This window comes from Coturnix japonica, chromosome 2 (genome assembly GCF_054131305.1).
Source record: "Coturnix japonica strain WE chromosome 2, WE-NBRP24, whole genome shotgun sequence".
Taxonomy (NCBI): Eukaryota; Metazoa; Chordata; class Aves; order Galliformes; family Phasianidae; genus Coturnix; species Coturnix japonica.
In genome coordinates, this window is record NC_140664.1 from 76,732,041 (window position 1) to 76,749,288 (window position 17,248).

A 17,248-nucleotide genomic window follows, 5' to 3' on the forward strand; every position below is an offset into this window, starting at 1 on the left:
AGCGAAGTGCACAAAATAGCTAAGTGGTGCCAAAGTATAAAAAGGCCACTTGTTTCTTGTTTCCCTCAAACAGAACCAAAATATAAAATCGATTTATTTTTTCTAAAATGGGAAAATGATCTGTCACGTGAAGCCCTTGCAGAATCTAATTCAGAGCCAAACAAAACAGAAAATATGGGGGCTTCTCCAAAAGAATGCTTCCTAATTCGTGATGTAAGCCCACAACATCAGAGGAAGATGGTGGTATGGCAGAAGACGCTGAACCTTCCCACCAACATTCCATTACTGTTTGTTGCCATGCAACAGAAGGCAGCAGAGGGGAAGTCCGATAGAGTGGCATCTGACATGGAAGTGCATACAAAGCAAAGGTGTGTCACTGAATTCTTCCATGCTGAAAAAATAGCACCCATTGTCGTTCATCAACGCCTGCTGAATGTTGATGAAGACTAAACAGTGGATGTGAGCACAGCGAGGTGGTAGGCAGTGCTTTTCAGCAGTGGTGACAGCAATATGAAAGATGGCCATGCAGATTTTTATGAGCGCATTGTGCAGGCTCTTGCTCATTACTGGTGAAAATGCAGAGCTAAGAGTGGTGACTGTGTTGAAAGACTGTGTTTTGCAGCTGAGAATTTCCTCTATCAAATGGTGTTACTATGCACTTTGTATCTGACAGAATCATAGAATGGCTTGGGTTGGAAGGGATCTCAAGGATCGTCAAGTTCCAATCCCCTCACCACATGTAGGGTTACCAACCTCCACATTTAACAATAGACCAGACTGCCCAGGACCCCATCCAACCTGTCCTTGAATACCCCCAGGGACAGAGCATCCATAACCTCTCTGGGCAGCCTATTCCAGCACCTCGCCACTCTCATAGTAAAGAACGTCTCCCTGACATCCAACCTAAATCTTCCCTTCTTCAACTTAAAGCCATTTCTCCTTATCTCGATAGAATCTTACAACAGCTTCAGTTGAAAACAAGGCGGAAAAAGCATCTTGTAAAAATCTCTTGTATTTTCCATGGAAATAAATAGGAGGCATTATTTTCAGAGCATATATATTTTTCTATATTTTTCTATGATTACTGAATCAGAATAATTGCTTACAAAAAATTTGCCAGAGAAAGTTCCTTTCTCATATGATGAAATATACTTAGCATAGCAGTTCTTCCTACAAGCATTATTTTAGGGTAAAAGGAAAAAGAGGGTAAGCAAATATTTCCAGGTAAGCACTGCAGACATCATTACACAGTTGACTTGTTCTCCTTTTAGAAGCATGGAATTATTGTGTCCTCTCAAAAATATTTCTTAACACTATGATTTTTTCAAGAATTCTGTAAAGTGCCCAACCTTTCAATATACATGCCCCAGTGCTTTGAAAAATCTGAATGCTCTCACTGTCATTAAAAAGCAGGTTTGAAAATCTGATCAGTGTGATTGAGCTCTTGTTCACTTACTGGCAATAGCCTTCTATTTAATAACAATAGAATGAGACTTAAGAGTCAGAGCCAATAAGCATCAAGTATCTTAAGGACTGTGGCTATAATATTCTCTGTGGTAAAAGCCAAAAACATTCAAAAAGATCTTACTGTATCATGTGGCTGCATAAGCATTTCCTTCCGGATAGGTTACAGAATATTAAGAGGTATTTGCCGTAATCCACTTAAAGTAGGGGATAATGAGAAGAAAAGAAAAAGATGAATGTGAAGGTGTTGTTGATAGAAGGGGAGGTGGCAGTTTCATAGAGAAGTACAGTTGTTAGAGGAGCCTGGTTCAAACACTGTCAAAGAACAGAGACTGTGGATTCTTGAGGGAAGAACATTTGGAAAGCACACTTTTATTTTAACCTGGATTTCTTTGAAGCAGCAGCAAGCTAAATAAAATGACACCCCATGAAATGACAAAAGCCTACTCTTGTACGAAAAAAAACAACCAACCATGGGTACACAGAAGTCTGGATAAATTAGCAGATGTTCATGAAAGCTTTCAGTTGAAACAAAAGCATATTACAGGAAAGCTCACACAAACACTAAAAAAATATACACCTGATATAAAAATTTAATTCTGGCAAGCGATGTTAAATCCTGCATCTCAAAAGTGCTCACGTGATAATAGTACAGATGTGAAAAAAGTGAAATCCAAAGTCATGAGACTGCAATGGAAATGCCATTCTCTGTGATCTAATTCTCTGTGATGTAATTCTACAGTAAGTGTATACAATAGCTGTGAAAGAAAATGACAGTCGCTTAGAAAATTTACTTGCCAAATGTATAAAATAATTAAAGAAAGACTCACAAATTCTGAAAAGTGATGCTGAATAGCTTGTTAGTATCCCTCCAAGCCTTATATTTTTAGAGTTCTTATTCAGTGTAACCTTGGATTCATAATTTTATAAATAATTTAAATTTGTATAGCCTACTGCAATAATGTTTCAGATTTTCTTATAATTGTTTCATAAATAGGTTGGATAGGGAAATTTTGCCTTAAATTCTTCTGAGAGCCAAAGATGTCAAAAGATGTTGAGGCAAAACCACACTAAATACTATGGCAAGATGGAAAAATAAATCATAAAAAAGCTGCAGTTAAAGAACAACTTAGAAACCCCAAATTATGCCATCTCCACTTCAAGAATAAAGATTAAATAAACAGCTATCCAAGCTGATGCTAGTTTCCTAATGTTTTCCTTTCTTATTTTAGAGGAAAAGCATGCTTTAAAATGTGTTAAATCTAAGATTTTTTTGTCTTCAATTCAAAGGCTTCAGTATTAAATATTAGGCCACTTAAGTACGAGCAAACCTTCATGTACATTATCACTCTTGACAATAGATACAACCCAATTCTTTTTGGGTTTTTTTTGTTCTGATTTTTCTGCAAATTTTACTGAACACACTAATTATGTCATCAGATTTTCATGTACAGGCAACCATTTGCACACATCATTCACACACTCACACACATACATAACTATGAAAAGAGTGAATTAGCATTCCCTGATGACTCTGTGGGTTCCTCTGTGAGTGTTGATGCCTGGTTATCACTGTCTACAAATGTGAAGGTAAAACCAGATGACGTCACCCTACCAAACCCACAAGAAACCTGCAGAGCCAAAGTGACAGTAGATGCATCACTTGCAAGTAGACCTAAGCTGCGCAATAACTGTTGCACACTAATGAACTCATACTCACAATTGCATAATCTCATGATTTCAAAACAAAGAGCTTATTTTTATAAGTACAATTTATGACCATGATATCATTAGGAGACACAGGTAAAAACTTAATAATGACCTGTTATTTGTTGGTTAGTTTTCTGACCCCATTTTGTTCAATAGGTCCTGGATTCGCCAGCTTGACAAAAACTGCTGCCAGTTTTTTAGTATCACCAGCACAAACAATAACACAACTAAGTAGCAAAGGCAGCATTTCCCTAAGGCTGTTATTAGATGAATTGAAGCTTTATAGTTCACAGACTGAGTTACTGTTACACCAGTCTTGTTTTAAATGTTTCTGTTAATTGTTACATGGTTTCTGGGGACAAAAAATATCTCATGGCTAATTTTGTTGACACTAAACAAACTGTAATAATATGCAGTACAAATTCAAGCGAAACTCAAAAATATTTGAAGAAAAATCCATATTATTTCTTTTAGATGCTCATTTGTTAACAGAATCATTCACGGTAGCATCTTCACTTGAAGATAAACTGGGAAAGATTTAAAGAAGTAGACTTGAGACTATAAGATGTTAAAACTGTTTTCTGGAAAACAGAAGCTTGGAGCGTGCTGTAAATAGAGAGCGTGAGCTAGGGCCATGTCCTAGTTTCAGCCCAAACAGTGTTAATAGCACACTGATGTTTGGTTGTTGCTGACTGATGGGAGCACAGCCTGGGTTAAACCACAGGCTGTGATGCTAGACCATGCCAAGCTGAAGGAAAAGTGACTTTCACATGTAGGAACACCAGCATTTCTATGAGGACGCAACAACTATAAGGGAGACCCATGGAGCCACCTTCTACCCAAGATGCATGACAAGTATTTGATTTTCACCAAGTCTAAGAGACTTTAGTTTCTAGCTTCTTTTGAAATTCATTACAGATGTATTCAGGATTGAATGGTATTGATTGATTGATAGTGGAGCAGGTTTAGGAGGAAAACAGCTGAAGAGATTAAAGTAATTTAGATTAAGTAATAAAACCTGACCTTACTTGGGCTGAGGTGATTCACGCTACTACCTAGAAAATGCAGTGTGACTGAAAAGTTTTATAGCCTAGGACACAAAGCTGCACATCTTCCTGCTATTCAGAAAAGGAGAATTACACTACTTAGTTTTAGACCTCAGAGAGGTTGTTTCTCTTCAGTAGCCTGACTCTTGGGCACATGAGCATCTACATGATGTACCTTTACAACCATATTATTTGTTTGGGCAGCAATGTCCTTCCATAGTTCAGCAGCCCAAAGAGGTTTACCCCTTAGCTGCCAGTTGCTCTGTTCCCACTACTGTAACCACCCACATAAGGCATTTACCACCTCCAGCAACACCTAAGGTTTTACCCGTGATATCTCAATGACTACTCCAATGGAGCACGACAACAGATGACACTCCCAGCACTAGTCTAGCCTCTTCTCCAATCAAACATCAGAAGGCTTCTGTTACTTCCTATGTTTCCAATGACACACCTAATCAAAATCAATTTAAAAACTTGAGAAAAGGAAGTAACATTCCTGCTGTAATTCATGTCAGAATTAGCAATTACTGGCCTGATTTTCGATGACAAATGTATGCAATAATTTGCAAACTCAAGTACTATAGTCACTACATTGGCTTTGCTCAAGATTCAATGTCATTTCAGTATAAATGCTTAAAATGAATTATATCACTAGTACCATTCCTAATCAACAAAGCATTTAGATCCAGAAATGATTTTCAATTTTCTCTGTTTTCAAGGATTTCACAGAATTTGCAAAGTCTATCACTGGTCACCAAAGAGCAGAGCTCAGTGCTGCCCACCTGCTCCTCTTGCAGGACCTCCCTTCAGGAAGTTGTAGAGAGCAATAAGGTCTCCCCTTATTGCTTTGTTGCAATATGAATATGAATATATGAATACGAATATTTGAATTTGAATATGAATATGAATATGAATGCTAAGGTCTCCCTTAGCTTTGTTGCCATCCTTTAAACACGTTCCAGGACCCCGATGTTTTTCTTGCAGTGAGGGGCCCAAAACCGGATGCAGTACTCAAGGTGTGGCCTCACCAGTGCTAAGTACAGGGCGACAAGCAACTCTCTGCTCCTGCTGGCAACATTGTTTCTGATGCAAGCCAAGATTCTTCATTATTGAAGAGAGGTGAGATGCTACAACAGGCTGCCCAGAGAAGCTGTGTCTTCCCTAGAAGCATTGAAAGACATGCTGTATGGAGCCCTGGACAACCTGATCTAGTGGAAGTCAACTCTGCCTGTGATGTATTTGGAACTTGATAAGCTTTAAGATCCTTTCCAATCTAAGCCATTCCATGATTCTGTGTATAACGGGCAGTATATAACCAGTCCCTGGAACTAGCTAAAATATGCTCAAAAAATACCTGACTAACCAGACTCATACCAATCAGCAGCCTGCCCTGCTACTTCAATTTTCAATTATTTCAAAGTGAAACAGGTTAGTTTAGAAACAGAAGTATTTTGCAGCCCCAGAAGTACACAATGCATTTTATGGTCTGAAATCAAACTAATTAAACATGTAAGGAATCCATGTGGATTTGCTTTGTATTTTCAAGCACAGTTTTCTGGGAACTTTCGGTAAGCCCTGGCACAATCAAAGCATAAAAAAGCAGGTACGTAAAACCACGTTTGACAAAAGGCTCTGGCCCCAACCTGCTTGCTGTCCTCAGATAATGTAGTTTACCCTCCTACAATACTACCATAAAAACCCTCCAAATGATGAACGGTATCTGACATGACATCTGACTACACTGTAGTTCTCACTTACATGCTCATTTCGTATTTGTTTTTAATGAATCCTGAAGGTTTTACAGAGGAATAACCAGATGACCTTCCCTTCTGAAGCATTTTTGCCTAATGACTTTAACAAAGGGAAATTAAAAAGGAGAAACAACCTCATATTTCATATAGTTTCAAAAATTTTGCTACATATTTGTGCACCAGTGCGGCCACAAAAGATGAGGTACATGCTCCAACCCTTCCATTTCCCACTGCTGCCTTCCAGATCTTCCTTAACACTGTACTCCAGAGGTCAGAGTTTGTATTTCATAAGATGAAGGAAAGGCTTCAAACACTCAGTTTAAGAAACTAACACTGACACCAGATAATACAACATGAGAAATATTAAGAATTACATTGCAAGGTTTTCTAGATTTAGTAATTTCAATATTTTGTAAATTGGGTGGGTGAAGTTAAATCAATCATGGGAAACAGCAAAAAGTGTAATCTACTTTCTTCCCAACGCAGAATAAGCCACAAGGGAGCACATGATTTAATGACAAGAAGATGTATCTGATAAGATAATAATTTGCTCAAGGAGAGATCTGGGTTGCAAATGCAGCTGTTCCAAGAAGCTAAACCCACAGGCAAGAAATTACTTAGTCTTTGTGAGTGCTATATTCAGAACTATTTAGATAAACTGTCGATAGACCCTAGAAAAGTACATCAGATAAGAAGCATAGAACCAAGGGTACTCCAGTACTGGAAAGGAAAAAAATAAAATAGCATAAGAAATTGGAAAGATTTTCACAAACCATTGTTTCTAAAACTGAATAAAAAAATTCAATAATTAGACTACTCAACATAGGATCTTCTTTTCACAGTAACTCACTTGAGAAAAATATATAAATATAATATAATCCTGTTGATATATATGAGTGTTTAGTTTCCACGTGAGACAAGTTCCATGGCACTGACCTGGACATGGATGTCCAAAGGCAAGCGTATGCAGAAACATTCACAGCTTTCAGTTCCTGTATCAGAAGTCTGGCACTGCTTTCAGAACCTAAGCTCACAGAGGGAAGCCCGCTCACCTTTTTGGCATGATTACATTCTCTTCACATATGATTTTTTACCAGAATTCAAGACTAAGACGATTTACTAGCAACACAAAAATCAGAAAGACTCACAAAAATCTGCGTACTGTGATGTGCTCAGATCTGTAGTATCTAAAAAGACAGAACCATGTTCAACATCAGAAGAATTAACACTTACTTTGAAAGGTTATTGTTTTTTAAAGGAAAACACACATACCTAGCTAAAATAGCAGAGTTACTACCCAGCAGTCTTCTTTTATTATGGACAATATTACTGCAAATCCATGTGTACACGTAGACTCTAATGCCCATATTTATCCCCACTGAAGTTTGACTGTGTGTGTTGATAAGGGAACACCTGCATGGATCACTTAGCAGGATCAGTCTCACAGCAGGGAGAAAAAGCCAGTAAGAATGCATGTCTTCAGGACACTGCATGCTTTCTCTGTTGAAACATGCAAACTAAAAAGCATGAAATGATCTTGGCTGATCTGCAGCACACAACTGTCTGAATAACTGCTTTTACATTGGCCATGGTACCTTGCCATCAGGTTTTCAATATGCTAGGCAGACGTTCCCTGATAATACTAGCCAGCCTGCATTCTTCTCCCTGAGCAAGGAATCAGAAAGACACAAGCAGCACTCTGATGAGTTCTGCTATTCAAATGGGATTTTGGATTGGAGACTTTTAAACTAAATTAAAGATAATTAACTCTGCACTGAAAATTTCACATTTGCATCTTTCACTGGTCTAAACTTACAAAAAAAGAGGACCAGCAAAAGCCCTTCATATTTTCAGTGGTGCTAGGTTGCCTAAGCCCCTCTTGCACAGAACATTTCTGAGGACACCAGCAATTAGTTTCCTCAATGTTAAAAAAAAAAAAAAAAAAGAGAAACGGAAATCTGACAGATGTTGGCCACATCTCTTTATAGGAGATGCAGAAGAGCAGCTGTTACTGCAGGGATTGTAGGGATTTCTTGTGAAAGTCAGTAGCAGATGTCAACATCTGCTACTGCCCTCTCTGTTAAACAGAGGTGAAAAGGAGACTGAAAGCTTGTTAAAAAGAGGGAAAAAAGCAACAGGTAACAACAAAATAATTTCAAGACACCCACGTACATTTACAGCAAAGTGGTAGAACCCCTTGCCCCACTCCCTCCTAGCAAAACTGCAATCCAGTTGCACAATAAAAGCAAAGAACACTCCCCATTCTCTTCACATCATGATTTCTTTTCATTTTAATCTTGCTACATGTACTTTGACAACCTTCAGCCTGCAATCTAACACCTAGCCATTTCCCTCCTGGCTGAAAGAGATCATAGAAATGAGCAGTTGTATCCCTTCCCTCTGGCTATACAGCAAGGGTCTGATGACAACTGCTTTACCAGAGCTGGTATCAGACAAACAAAAATTTCCTACACAATGATCTACACAGTTATGTCATACGTGGAGGCAAAGTATTTAGCACTTACAGAAAAAGAAAAAAAAAATCACAGCAAAAAGAAAACAAAACTTCTGTTGCATTGTGTCAGGAAACATGCTGTACATGTTTGTACATCTTGGCAGATAACGATCAGATGAGGCAAGCAATGAAGCAGTTAACCAAATCGGAGAGTTATCTCAGACATCCAAAGGCACATCTTGTAAACCTGAGAAAACTATACACAGCGCTGAGGAGCAAAAAAAGTAACAGCTTGTCTGGGAAGAAACAAATGACACTGTCAACAAGTAGTTAGCTTTCTTACTCATTAAAATGGTATCAGTGAGATCCACAGCCCAACAAAAGAATAGGAATCTTTCCAATGGTGTAAAGAAGACTTGGATCATGCCCCAGCTTTCCAGAAAACTAGACTTGCTAATTGCCTCACTCTCTCACTGTCAAAATCGTCATCTCACTGAACTGAAATGCCTTTTCGATATTGCTATAGGGCAGACATTTCCACGTTGGTAATACTGGGAGCCACATTCAACCACCAACAGAAACTTGCTGATCACAAGCTTCCCCATTTGGTATTCCACAATGTTATTTAAAAAAAAAGAAGAACAAAAAACCCCAACCCTCCAGTACTATGTGTCCAGCTTTCTGTTCTGGAGCCTGGAAGGGCACAACTTTGGAATTAGCCCTTTGAAATGTGTCAAAAAATCCACTCTGTTATGGCAGCTGTACAAGATTGATATGGAGAAATCATTCAGATTTATCCTAACCTACACCTCCCTGCTTCATCTGGGAAGATTTTTTAGGTTTTGTCTTGTATGTTTGGTTTTGGAAACACATGCCATCTTATAGCTTACTAGCACTGTAAGCTAGTGAGCATTTTGCTTTTCAGATATTGTCATGTTAAATAAGCCTCAGAAATGGAAAAGGCCATTCTCCTCTGGCATTGCCATAAATCAGGAATCACTTGAGCCATACCTGGAATAAGAGTGATAAAAGTAAGAGAGAAACTAGCTTTATGAAGGTTTATTGCTGTTACTGGTCTTTTCCCTGATACAGGGGAATTAAGCTTACCTTACATTACCAGGCCATTACTTGAAATACTATGCTTAGCCAGTATAAATCAGTGTGGTCCAGTTTACTTCAACACAACCATGCTGACTTGTGTGAGCTGAAGGACACGTACTGGTCAACTCTCTACTCTGTAGACTTGTTTATTACTACTCAGTATATGTGATGTAACTACTGGAGCTTCTTTCCAAAATAAAACTGGAAAGACTAAAGAAAATAATCAATATTCTGAAATATCGTGCTGTTTGTTTGATTTTTCCTCATACCATCCCAAGGAGAAAATGGCTTCAACAAAAATAGCATGAAATATGAGAACAAAATATACGTCACTCCAAAAGTAATGCCTCCCATTCATTTCCATGGAAACTACAACAGATACAAAGAGCTCAATAGCACTATTTGTTAGTGCAAATTCTCAGCTACAAAACACTATTTTTCAACATAGCCACCACCACCAGCAATTAATTTTCACCATATTACTATCTCTGCATAGGAACTATCTATCTCTATTACATCCTCTTTGACACACAGAGCATGTTCATAGACTTCAAAACCAAAAGTGGTGAAAGCCAATAAAGAAACAACCTCAAAACTCTTTCATTTCTATTTTTCTTCTCTGTAAAATTTTCAGACATTCTCACATAAAAACACTAAGCAAATGACAGTGGGCTGTGTTTACTGTCACTTTCATTGCTTGTGCTCCTGCTAAGGCTAATGGAGTCAACTGAAACTACTTCTAAGACAAGATTCATGTTCATGGCAGAAGGGGCTTAAATTTTACTAGAGTCACATACACACAACTAGAAAAACAGCCTGGGACTTCAAAGCACAGACGTCGATCTCCACAGGGACATTAAATGTGTTGAAATGAGACTTCTCATTGGAAGCTCTGTTTCAGCAGTATCAAAGCTGGAATGAATGTCAGAAGGATCAAAATAGCAACAAGCAGTGAAGTTTTTATATTTCAAAATGGCACAAACCTGAAGAGAAAAAAACAGCAGAAATCATAAATGTGTTCCTGTAACCTCCAATTCATCCCATTGTTGTTTATTATTACTAGAAATTATAATACCATAGAGCTGCTCAAGTTGGAAAAGACCTTAGTGATCCTCAAGTCCAATCACAATATGACCATCCTACCCTAACTCTAACAACCCTCTGCTAAATCATGACCCTGAGCACCACATTCAAATGGTTTTTAAACACATCCAGGGATGGTGACTCAACCACCTCCCTGGGAGAGCCTATTCCAGTGCTTAACAGCCCTTTCTGTAAAGAAGTTTTTTCCTGATATCCAACCTAAACCTCCCCAGCACAACTTGAGGCCATTTCCCCTTGTCCTGTCACCAGTGAGAAGAGACCAACACGGCTCTCATTGCAATCACCTTTCAGGCACTGAAGAGAGCAATAAGGTCACCCCTCAGCCTCCTCTTCCCCAGACTAAGCAGCCCTGTTTCCTTCAGTATCATGCCAGAATAGTATGTGTAATTGCATTTTCATTCGTCTTGGTCAGATAGTTTTAATTTCAACATTAAAACGCAAAGCAATTTTCACATCACCTTATATAGTGCACCAAGACTATATTGTAGTCAAATGCTTAAAGGAAAGCAAAGTATTAGGGCTTCTAAGTGAAACAAGTTAGTGAATTTGATTCTCTTTTAATTTTGAACTTATAGCGTCAACCGTTCTGGCATGAATCACTACACCAATTTCTGCCACCATTTTTGACAATTCTTGAATTCTTGAATTCTGGTAAAAAATCATATGTGAAGACAATGTAACCATGCCATTTTTGATGCATCATGTCCTGGAAACACTGCCTACTCAGTGTACTGTAAGGCTTTACAGCTGTGACTCTCAAAGAAATCCCTATTTGAATCATATTGACACTGACTTTTTTTTCCTCTCTCTCTCTTTTTTTTTTTTTTTAAACAGTTGCAATTATGGTTTATTTTATATTTGTAAGTATGAGTAAAATGATTATATTTTGTACAAGGCTATAATTTACATAATTTCATTCCTGTAAAATTTGAATTTATATTTCATTTAGAAGCAGACCACAATAAAAGGCTCCTGCACTGAGAATCCAGTTCTGTGTGTCAATTTAAAGTTTAATTTCAGAGTATTTTCTATGTCACAGTATTTTAAGGGCAGAGGAAAGCTGTCACTGTATAAGAGACTTTTAATCAACTCTGGACTTTTGCTCAAATTAACTACCACTATTAATTGTTCCTAAAGTAGTGCAAAAGGAAAAAGGATGATTAAGTGGAACTTAAACTGCGTTGCTATTAAGGATTAAACAGAAAAGCATTTTAAAGCCATACTTTGAAAGAAGACATCACATCAGAAGTCATAATCCACAAGTTTCCAAAATATACCAGGCTGTAATCATTAGTCTTGTGAAATTAAGAGGGTCTATTATTTCTGCTTCTTCAATTGACATTTATATGCAAATGAAAATCCTGAGTACAAGTCACACTTGAAATTGCATCTGTTATGCAGTTGCTCACCTGAACCATTTTAAAACCTGCCTTTTAATATATCATTTTAATGTTATAGCCTTAACTTGCTAACAGGAAGGAAAGAAAATGCAGAGACGCTATGAGATTTTTGCAGTCTCCTGAGAGCACTGATACACAAAATCAGATAAACCAGACTCCCTTCAGAGTTGGAAGGTTACAAAATGGAATGTGATGCTTGAGAGTGAAGACTGCCATTTCTGCAGACTGCCACAAAGGCTACATTAGACACAGTGCACAGACTACCTCAAGTCAAACAACCTGACCTCAGCATTTTGGAAACTGAAATAAAACTTCTGGATGCATTGTATCATCTTTCCTATCAGATATGCACAAACTTAAGAACAGTTTTACATGGATTTTCTAACCTCTCCTGGGACTTTCATGATTGAAGAGAATGCCATTCACAGCAAAGAGATTGTAGGCCTCTCTGAAGTTCACCACAATCCAGTAGGCATACAGTTTTGCTGCACCTACAAAAATAATTGAAGATGTAACACATAATCTCTCCACTTGTGAACTGCTCAGACACATACACACACATCTCTCTCACAGGCAGGGTGATGGCCACATTTCAACAATTCAATTAGAATTCAATTCATTCCCTAGACATGTCACATTTCATAGGGAAAAAATATCTAGGCCAATAAACAGCAGCTGAGCAGGAAAATACTCCTTTTCTGCACAACCCCAGGATCACCAGGAAGGGTTATGGCACTCTCACTTGTTTTCTTACACACACTCAAGCATAGCACTTTTTCTTTTACAATACAATTAATGCAGCCAGAGCGTGTGAAATATGCCACTGTGGTGACCTCTGCTAATAAAAAAAAAAAAAAAAAAAAGACTTTAAGAGGAATAAAAGCAAAAATCTGGTGCCTTAACACTCAAATTGATTTGAAAATTTATCACCAAAGTCTTCCATGCACATTGCTTAAATAAGTGTTTCAAATTTAATGCGAGGTCATGAAGGAAGAAACGAGCTCTTGGGAGTTTTTCATTTGGGCAACAAAACATATGAAACCTTATCACTCCAGTGCTATCTTGCAGTTCTTTGTGAAGGAAGAGCCAACCTTCCCCCTCCTGTCTGGAAGAGCTCTTTAATTCTGATCTGAACGAACACAGTCCTGAGAAGTGAGATGGTAATTTCCAACCCCCGGGCAATGGCAACAAATACTTTTAATACAGTAATTCATAAAGGTATGCCTCTCAACATGTCTAGTCACTTTTACTCCATCGTCATTCTAATCTCACACCCGAATGACTTCAGCCCTGAGACATGAGAAGGGAGAACAGACATACAGACACTACTGACACACACGCATCAGCAAGCCTTACCATAAGGCGATCTTGGGTAAAAAGGGGTGGTCTCCTTCTGCGGGATTTCTTGTACCTTTCCAAAAAGTTCACTGGTGGAGGCTTGGTAGAACTTCACAGAATTGATAAGGCCACAAGTCTTAATAGCATCTAGGAGCCTTAAAGTGCCAACTCCATCAACATCAGCAGTATACTCTGCTAGGTCAAAAGAAATCTTGGGAGAGAAAGAAACAAAAAAAACATCAGTTTGAGTAAAGAGAATCAGAACATGCAGTAATCATGTATGTACGTATAACCGAGCAAAGTAATACACCACTTGTCACAAATCATCTAGACACTTCTGTACAGAGTTGATGCTCAGTTTACAAAAGTACTCTCAAAGGATTTCTAAGAATAAACAAGTAGATCCACAAATAGCAGAATCAAAAGACTGGTGTTCCCTGATCTCTCTCTCTGGATTACTTTCCCATGTGAAGAAAGGGGTAAGCCTACCCTATAGTGGAAGCATTATCAGGCACTCTCTCATCTCCACAGCTGACAATTTTCACAATATTCGCTTGGGCTTAATAACTTTGACACACGAGAATTAGTTAAAAATGGCCTAAGTATATTTTAAAAATTATGTAAGATAACATGACACAAGCATAAATATTTATTTTAGAAATAAGCAACCTTAAATAACACTCAAAGTTAAGCAATTTCAACACACTGTAAACTGAAGAGAAGACTGGAAATATCTGCTTTCAAATGACATTCCCAGCCTCATCTGGCTAAGGAGTATCAAGTGCGACTTTTGCATAGAGGCCAGGGGGATGATGAAGTGGGAGAGCAAAAGGTAGAGGTATCCATTGAAAGCTGACTTCTCCCTTAGCTGACATATCCTTCAGAAGTTGGTAACAGGTTTGTGGGCACATCTCTCATTTCTCTTCCGGCCTCAGTAGTTTTGTTACTTTCATGATGACCCTGAATGCAGCATAAGCCACAAGACAGTGCCTCCCTTCACATCATCTCTCCAGCCCAGCATTTTGCTTCTACACACTGTTTTCTTTTTTTTAAACAAACAAATCCCAGCAAACTGAAACAAACATTCCCTGTTTATACCACCAACCAATAGAAAGAAAGAAAGAAAGAAAGAAAGAAAGAAAGAAAGAAAGAAAGAAAGAAAGAAAGAAAGAAAGAAAGAAAGAAAGAAAGAAAGAAAGAAAGAAAGAAAGAAAGAGAGAAAGAAAGAAAGAGAGAAAGAAAGAGAGAAAGAAAGAGAGAAAGAGAGAAAGAAAGAGAGAAAGAAAGAGAGAAAGAAAGAGAGAAAGAAAGAGAGAAAGAAAGAGAGAAAGAAAGAGAGAAAGAGAGAAAAAGAGAATGAACCATTAGAGTGATCTCTACCATCACTACGAGCAAAGGAAAAATTACTCTGCCTAAGTGCTCCTCTTGCTGATGACTGCCTTTTAGGAACAAGCCCTATAGCAATAGCAATGTTACAGCTTCTTTATATGACTCCATCCAGAGGTTAAAAACTACTGTCACTCCTTCTTTAGCCTTCTGTGGCAGGTTAGTTGTGAGTGGAGAAGGTAAATGACCCTTTTTTATATGCACTTACAGCTATTTTAATACAAGTATGAAATAATGTAAATTGCATTGGCATACTCCAAAATAAAGATGCTCTCACACAGTTTTGACCTGAAACAGCTAATGGTACAAATTATAACAAATCTAACCTTTCTTTAAAACCAAAAGAAAAAAAAAAAGAAATTGAGTTCTTCACATGTTAACCTGGTATAGCCCAGCTGAAACTGAGCACTGGGGGGCTGGACTCAATGATCTCTGAAGGTCCCTTCCAACCCCTACGATTCTGTGATTCTACTAAGAAGTGCTGAGCTTCCCGTTTTTTATATTCATTTGCTACCAAGATAATAGACACTTAAAGCCTCGCAGCTTCACCGTTAGAGTAACTCTTGAGAACAGATCTTAAATAAGTGATATTGTCAAAAATCATAGAATCCTTAGATTTGGTAGGGACCTTTGAAGGCCATCTAGTCCAACGCCCCTGCAATGAACAGGGACAACACAGCCTGATCAGGTTGCCCAGAGCCTTATCTTGCCTCATCTTGAAAATGCTCTAATGAACATAAATTAACATGTTCCCACCCCTCCAAAAGAAAAAGCAAAACACTAATTTTGGCAGAATCAAGAATTTAACCATATTAACATATTCTTCTTAACAAATAACTTGATGAAACAACTCTCCAAAAATGCAAACTTTGCCTGCATATTCCACCGACATGAGTAAATGCTGCATGTGGATGTCAAGAGGTCTTAAATGAGAAATCCCAGACTATAAAACCCCTTCACTAAAGTGAACAAAGAGCCTGCAGTAGCACTACCAGGGGCTGCTCTTGCTGGCTGCTCAGAGACCAGTTTCACAAGACATGCCTTTCCCTATTGCCTGAAGAATGACCTCAATGTTCACCTAGAAAAATCACTCCCTCGGGTGTGAGGTAATTCTCTCTCCATGTTGGCCTGGTCTGAGTGTTCTTGAACAGAAACCGACAGCTTTGTGTGGGTTTGGTGTTTTTGTAATGTCGACTATTGTTCACCAGGGACGGGACTCAGACCACTAAACTCACTTTGTTTTGGAGCGCAGGTTGGACTAAAACAGCATTGGAGAAAATGAAAAATGGCTTTACTCACTAAAAACTCCCAACTCTAAAAACACAGGGCTGTTACGACATTTTCTGCAGTGTCACTTCACACTGGAATTGCATTCTAATTCAACGTTAATACCGTAAAAAAGTTCTATAAAACTAGTTACAAATGAAGCAGGACAGTGTAAGAAAAGTGTTAAGCTATCCTTAACACATTCTTTCTACTTCTGAACATATTACTTTCTGCAAAGCCCATAGGAAGACTGAAGAAAATAACAATAATGAAGGGATCTCATTAGGAGGGACATGCAAAAGAGATGTGGCTTTGCTTGTACAACATACAAAAGGTCAGGGCTTGTATAACAGAAACCAACTATCACATCGGATGCTATAAACACTATTCAGCAATAATCTTTGCTTGTGCGCTCAGCTTGGTGAGATTACCTGAGAGTACAAACTTCATGGTGGCCTGTAAGGGCAGGTGCATAAATGTTATGATCAGCCTATAGTTTCTGAAAAGTTAAATATTTCCCCTGTGGAAAAGATAGCGCAAATAATTCTAACAGATTAAAGTTTTCAAAGAGTCTGAATTAGGAAGCTGATCTCCCTATATACCACTGAAGACAGCGGAAAGTCAGAGCAGAAAGCTTAAGGAAGTGCTCTTCATTATGCTTCAGAATAACTACATATACGTTAGTTATTAACTTAGCTAAGAGAGATGCGCCATCCTAGCTTCAAAAATCCCAAACAGCTTTTGTCACCTGCATAAAGGAAGCAGTGTACTTCAGTAACTTCTCCAAAGACCACAGCAAGAGTTGTTGTAATGACTGGAGTAGCAAAAAGAAGTGCCTTTGCCTGGACAAAACCTAAAAACTAGAAGTTTTCTCATTTAAGACTTTGAAGGGCATAAGTCCAATATTCTTTTGTCTTCTTTGGATAGATTTTGTGTCAAAGGGAAAGCAACATACCAAGAAAACTGAAATTGTCTGCTTGGAATGTTTGAGTGATCTTGGAACTCCCTTCCCACACTGCTTTTGGAAGTGTCATAGTCAACCTCTGGACACGTTGTGAATCTATACACTGAAGATACGTCTCCTTATTCCATTCAAGAAAGAGTGATAACATTATCATTAAAAGTGGACTGAACAAAATGGGAATACTAAAATTCTTGGTTAAAAGTATTTCAGTTCCAAGTTTTCAGGCTCTGAATACCTTGCAGCATTGGCTCAAAGAATAT

General features: G+C 38.2%; 1 protein-coding gene across 1 annotated transcript in view; it reads right to left on the bottom strand.

Annotated features, from left to right (window-relative positions):
* The window catches only part of GMDS (GDP-mannose 4,6-dehydratase), a 384,143-nt gene that overhangs the window by 242,412 nt on the left and 124,483 nt on the right, over positions 1 to 17,248 (bottom strand). The window contains exons 5-6 of the mRNA XM_015854488.3: positions 13,391 to 13,583; positions 12,421 to 12,525 (exon numbers count right to left, since the gene is read on the bottom strand). Of these exons, the coding sequence (XP_015709974.1) occupies positions 12,421 to 12,525; positions 13,391 to 13,583 (298 nt within the window). The remainder of the gene's footprint in view (positions 1 to 12,420; positions 12,526 to 13,390; positions 13,584 to 17,248) is intronic.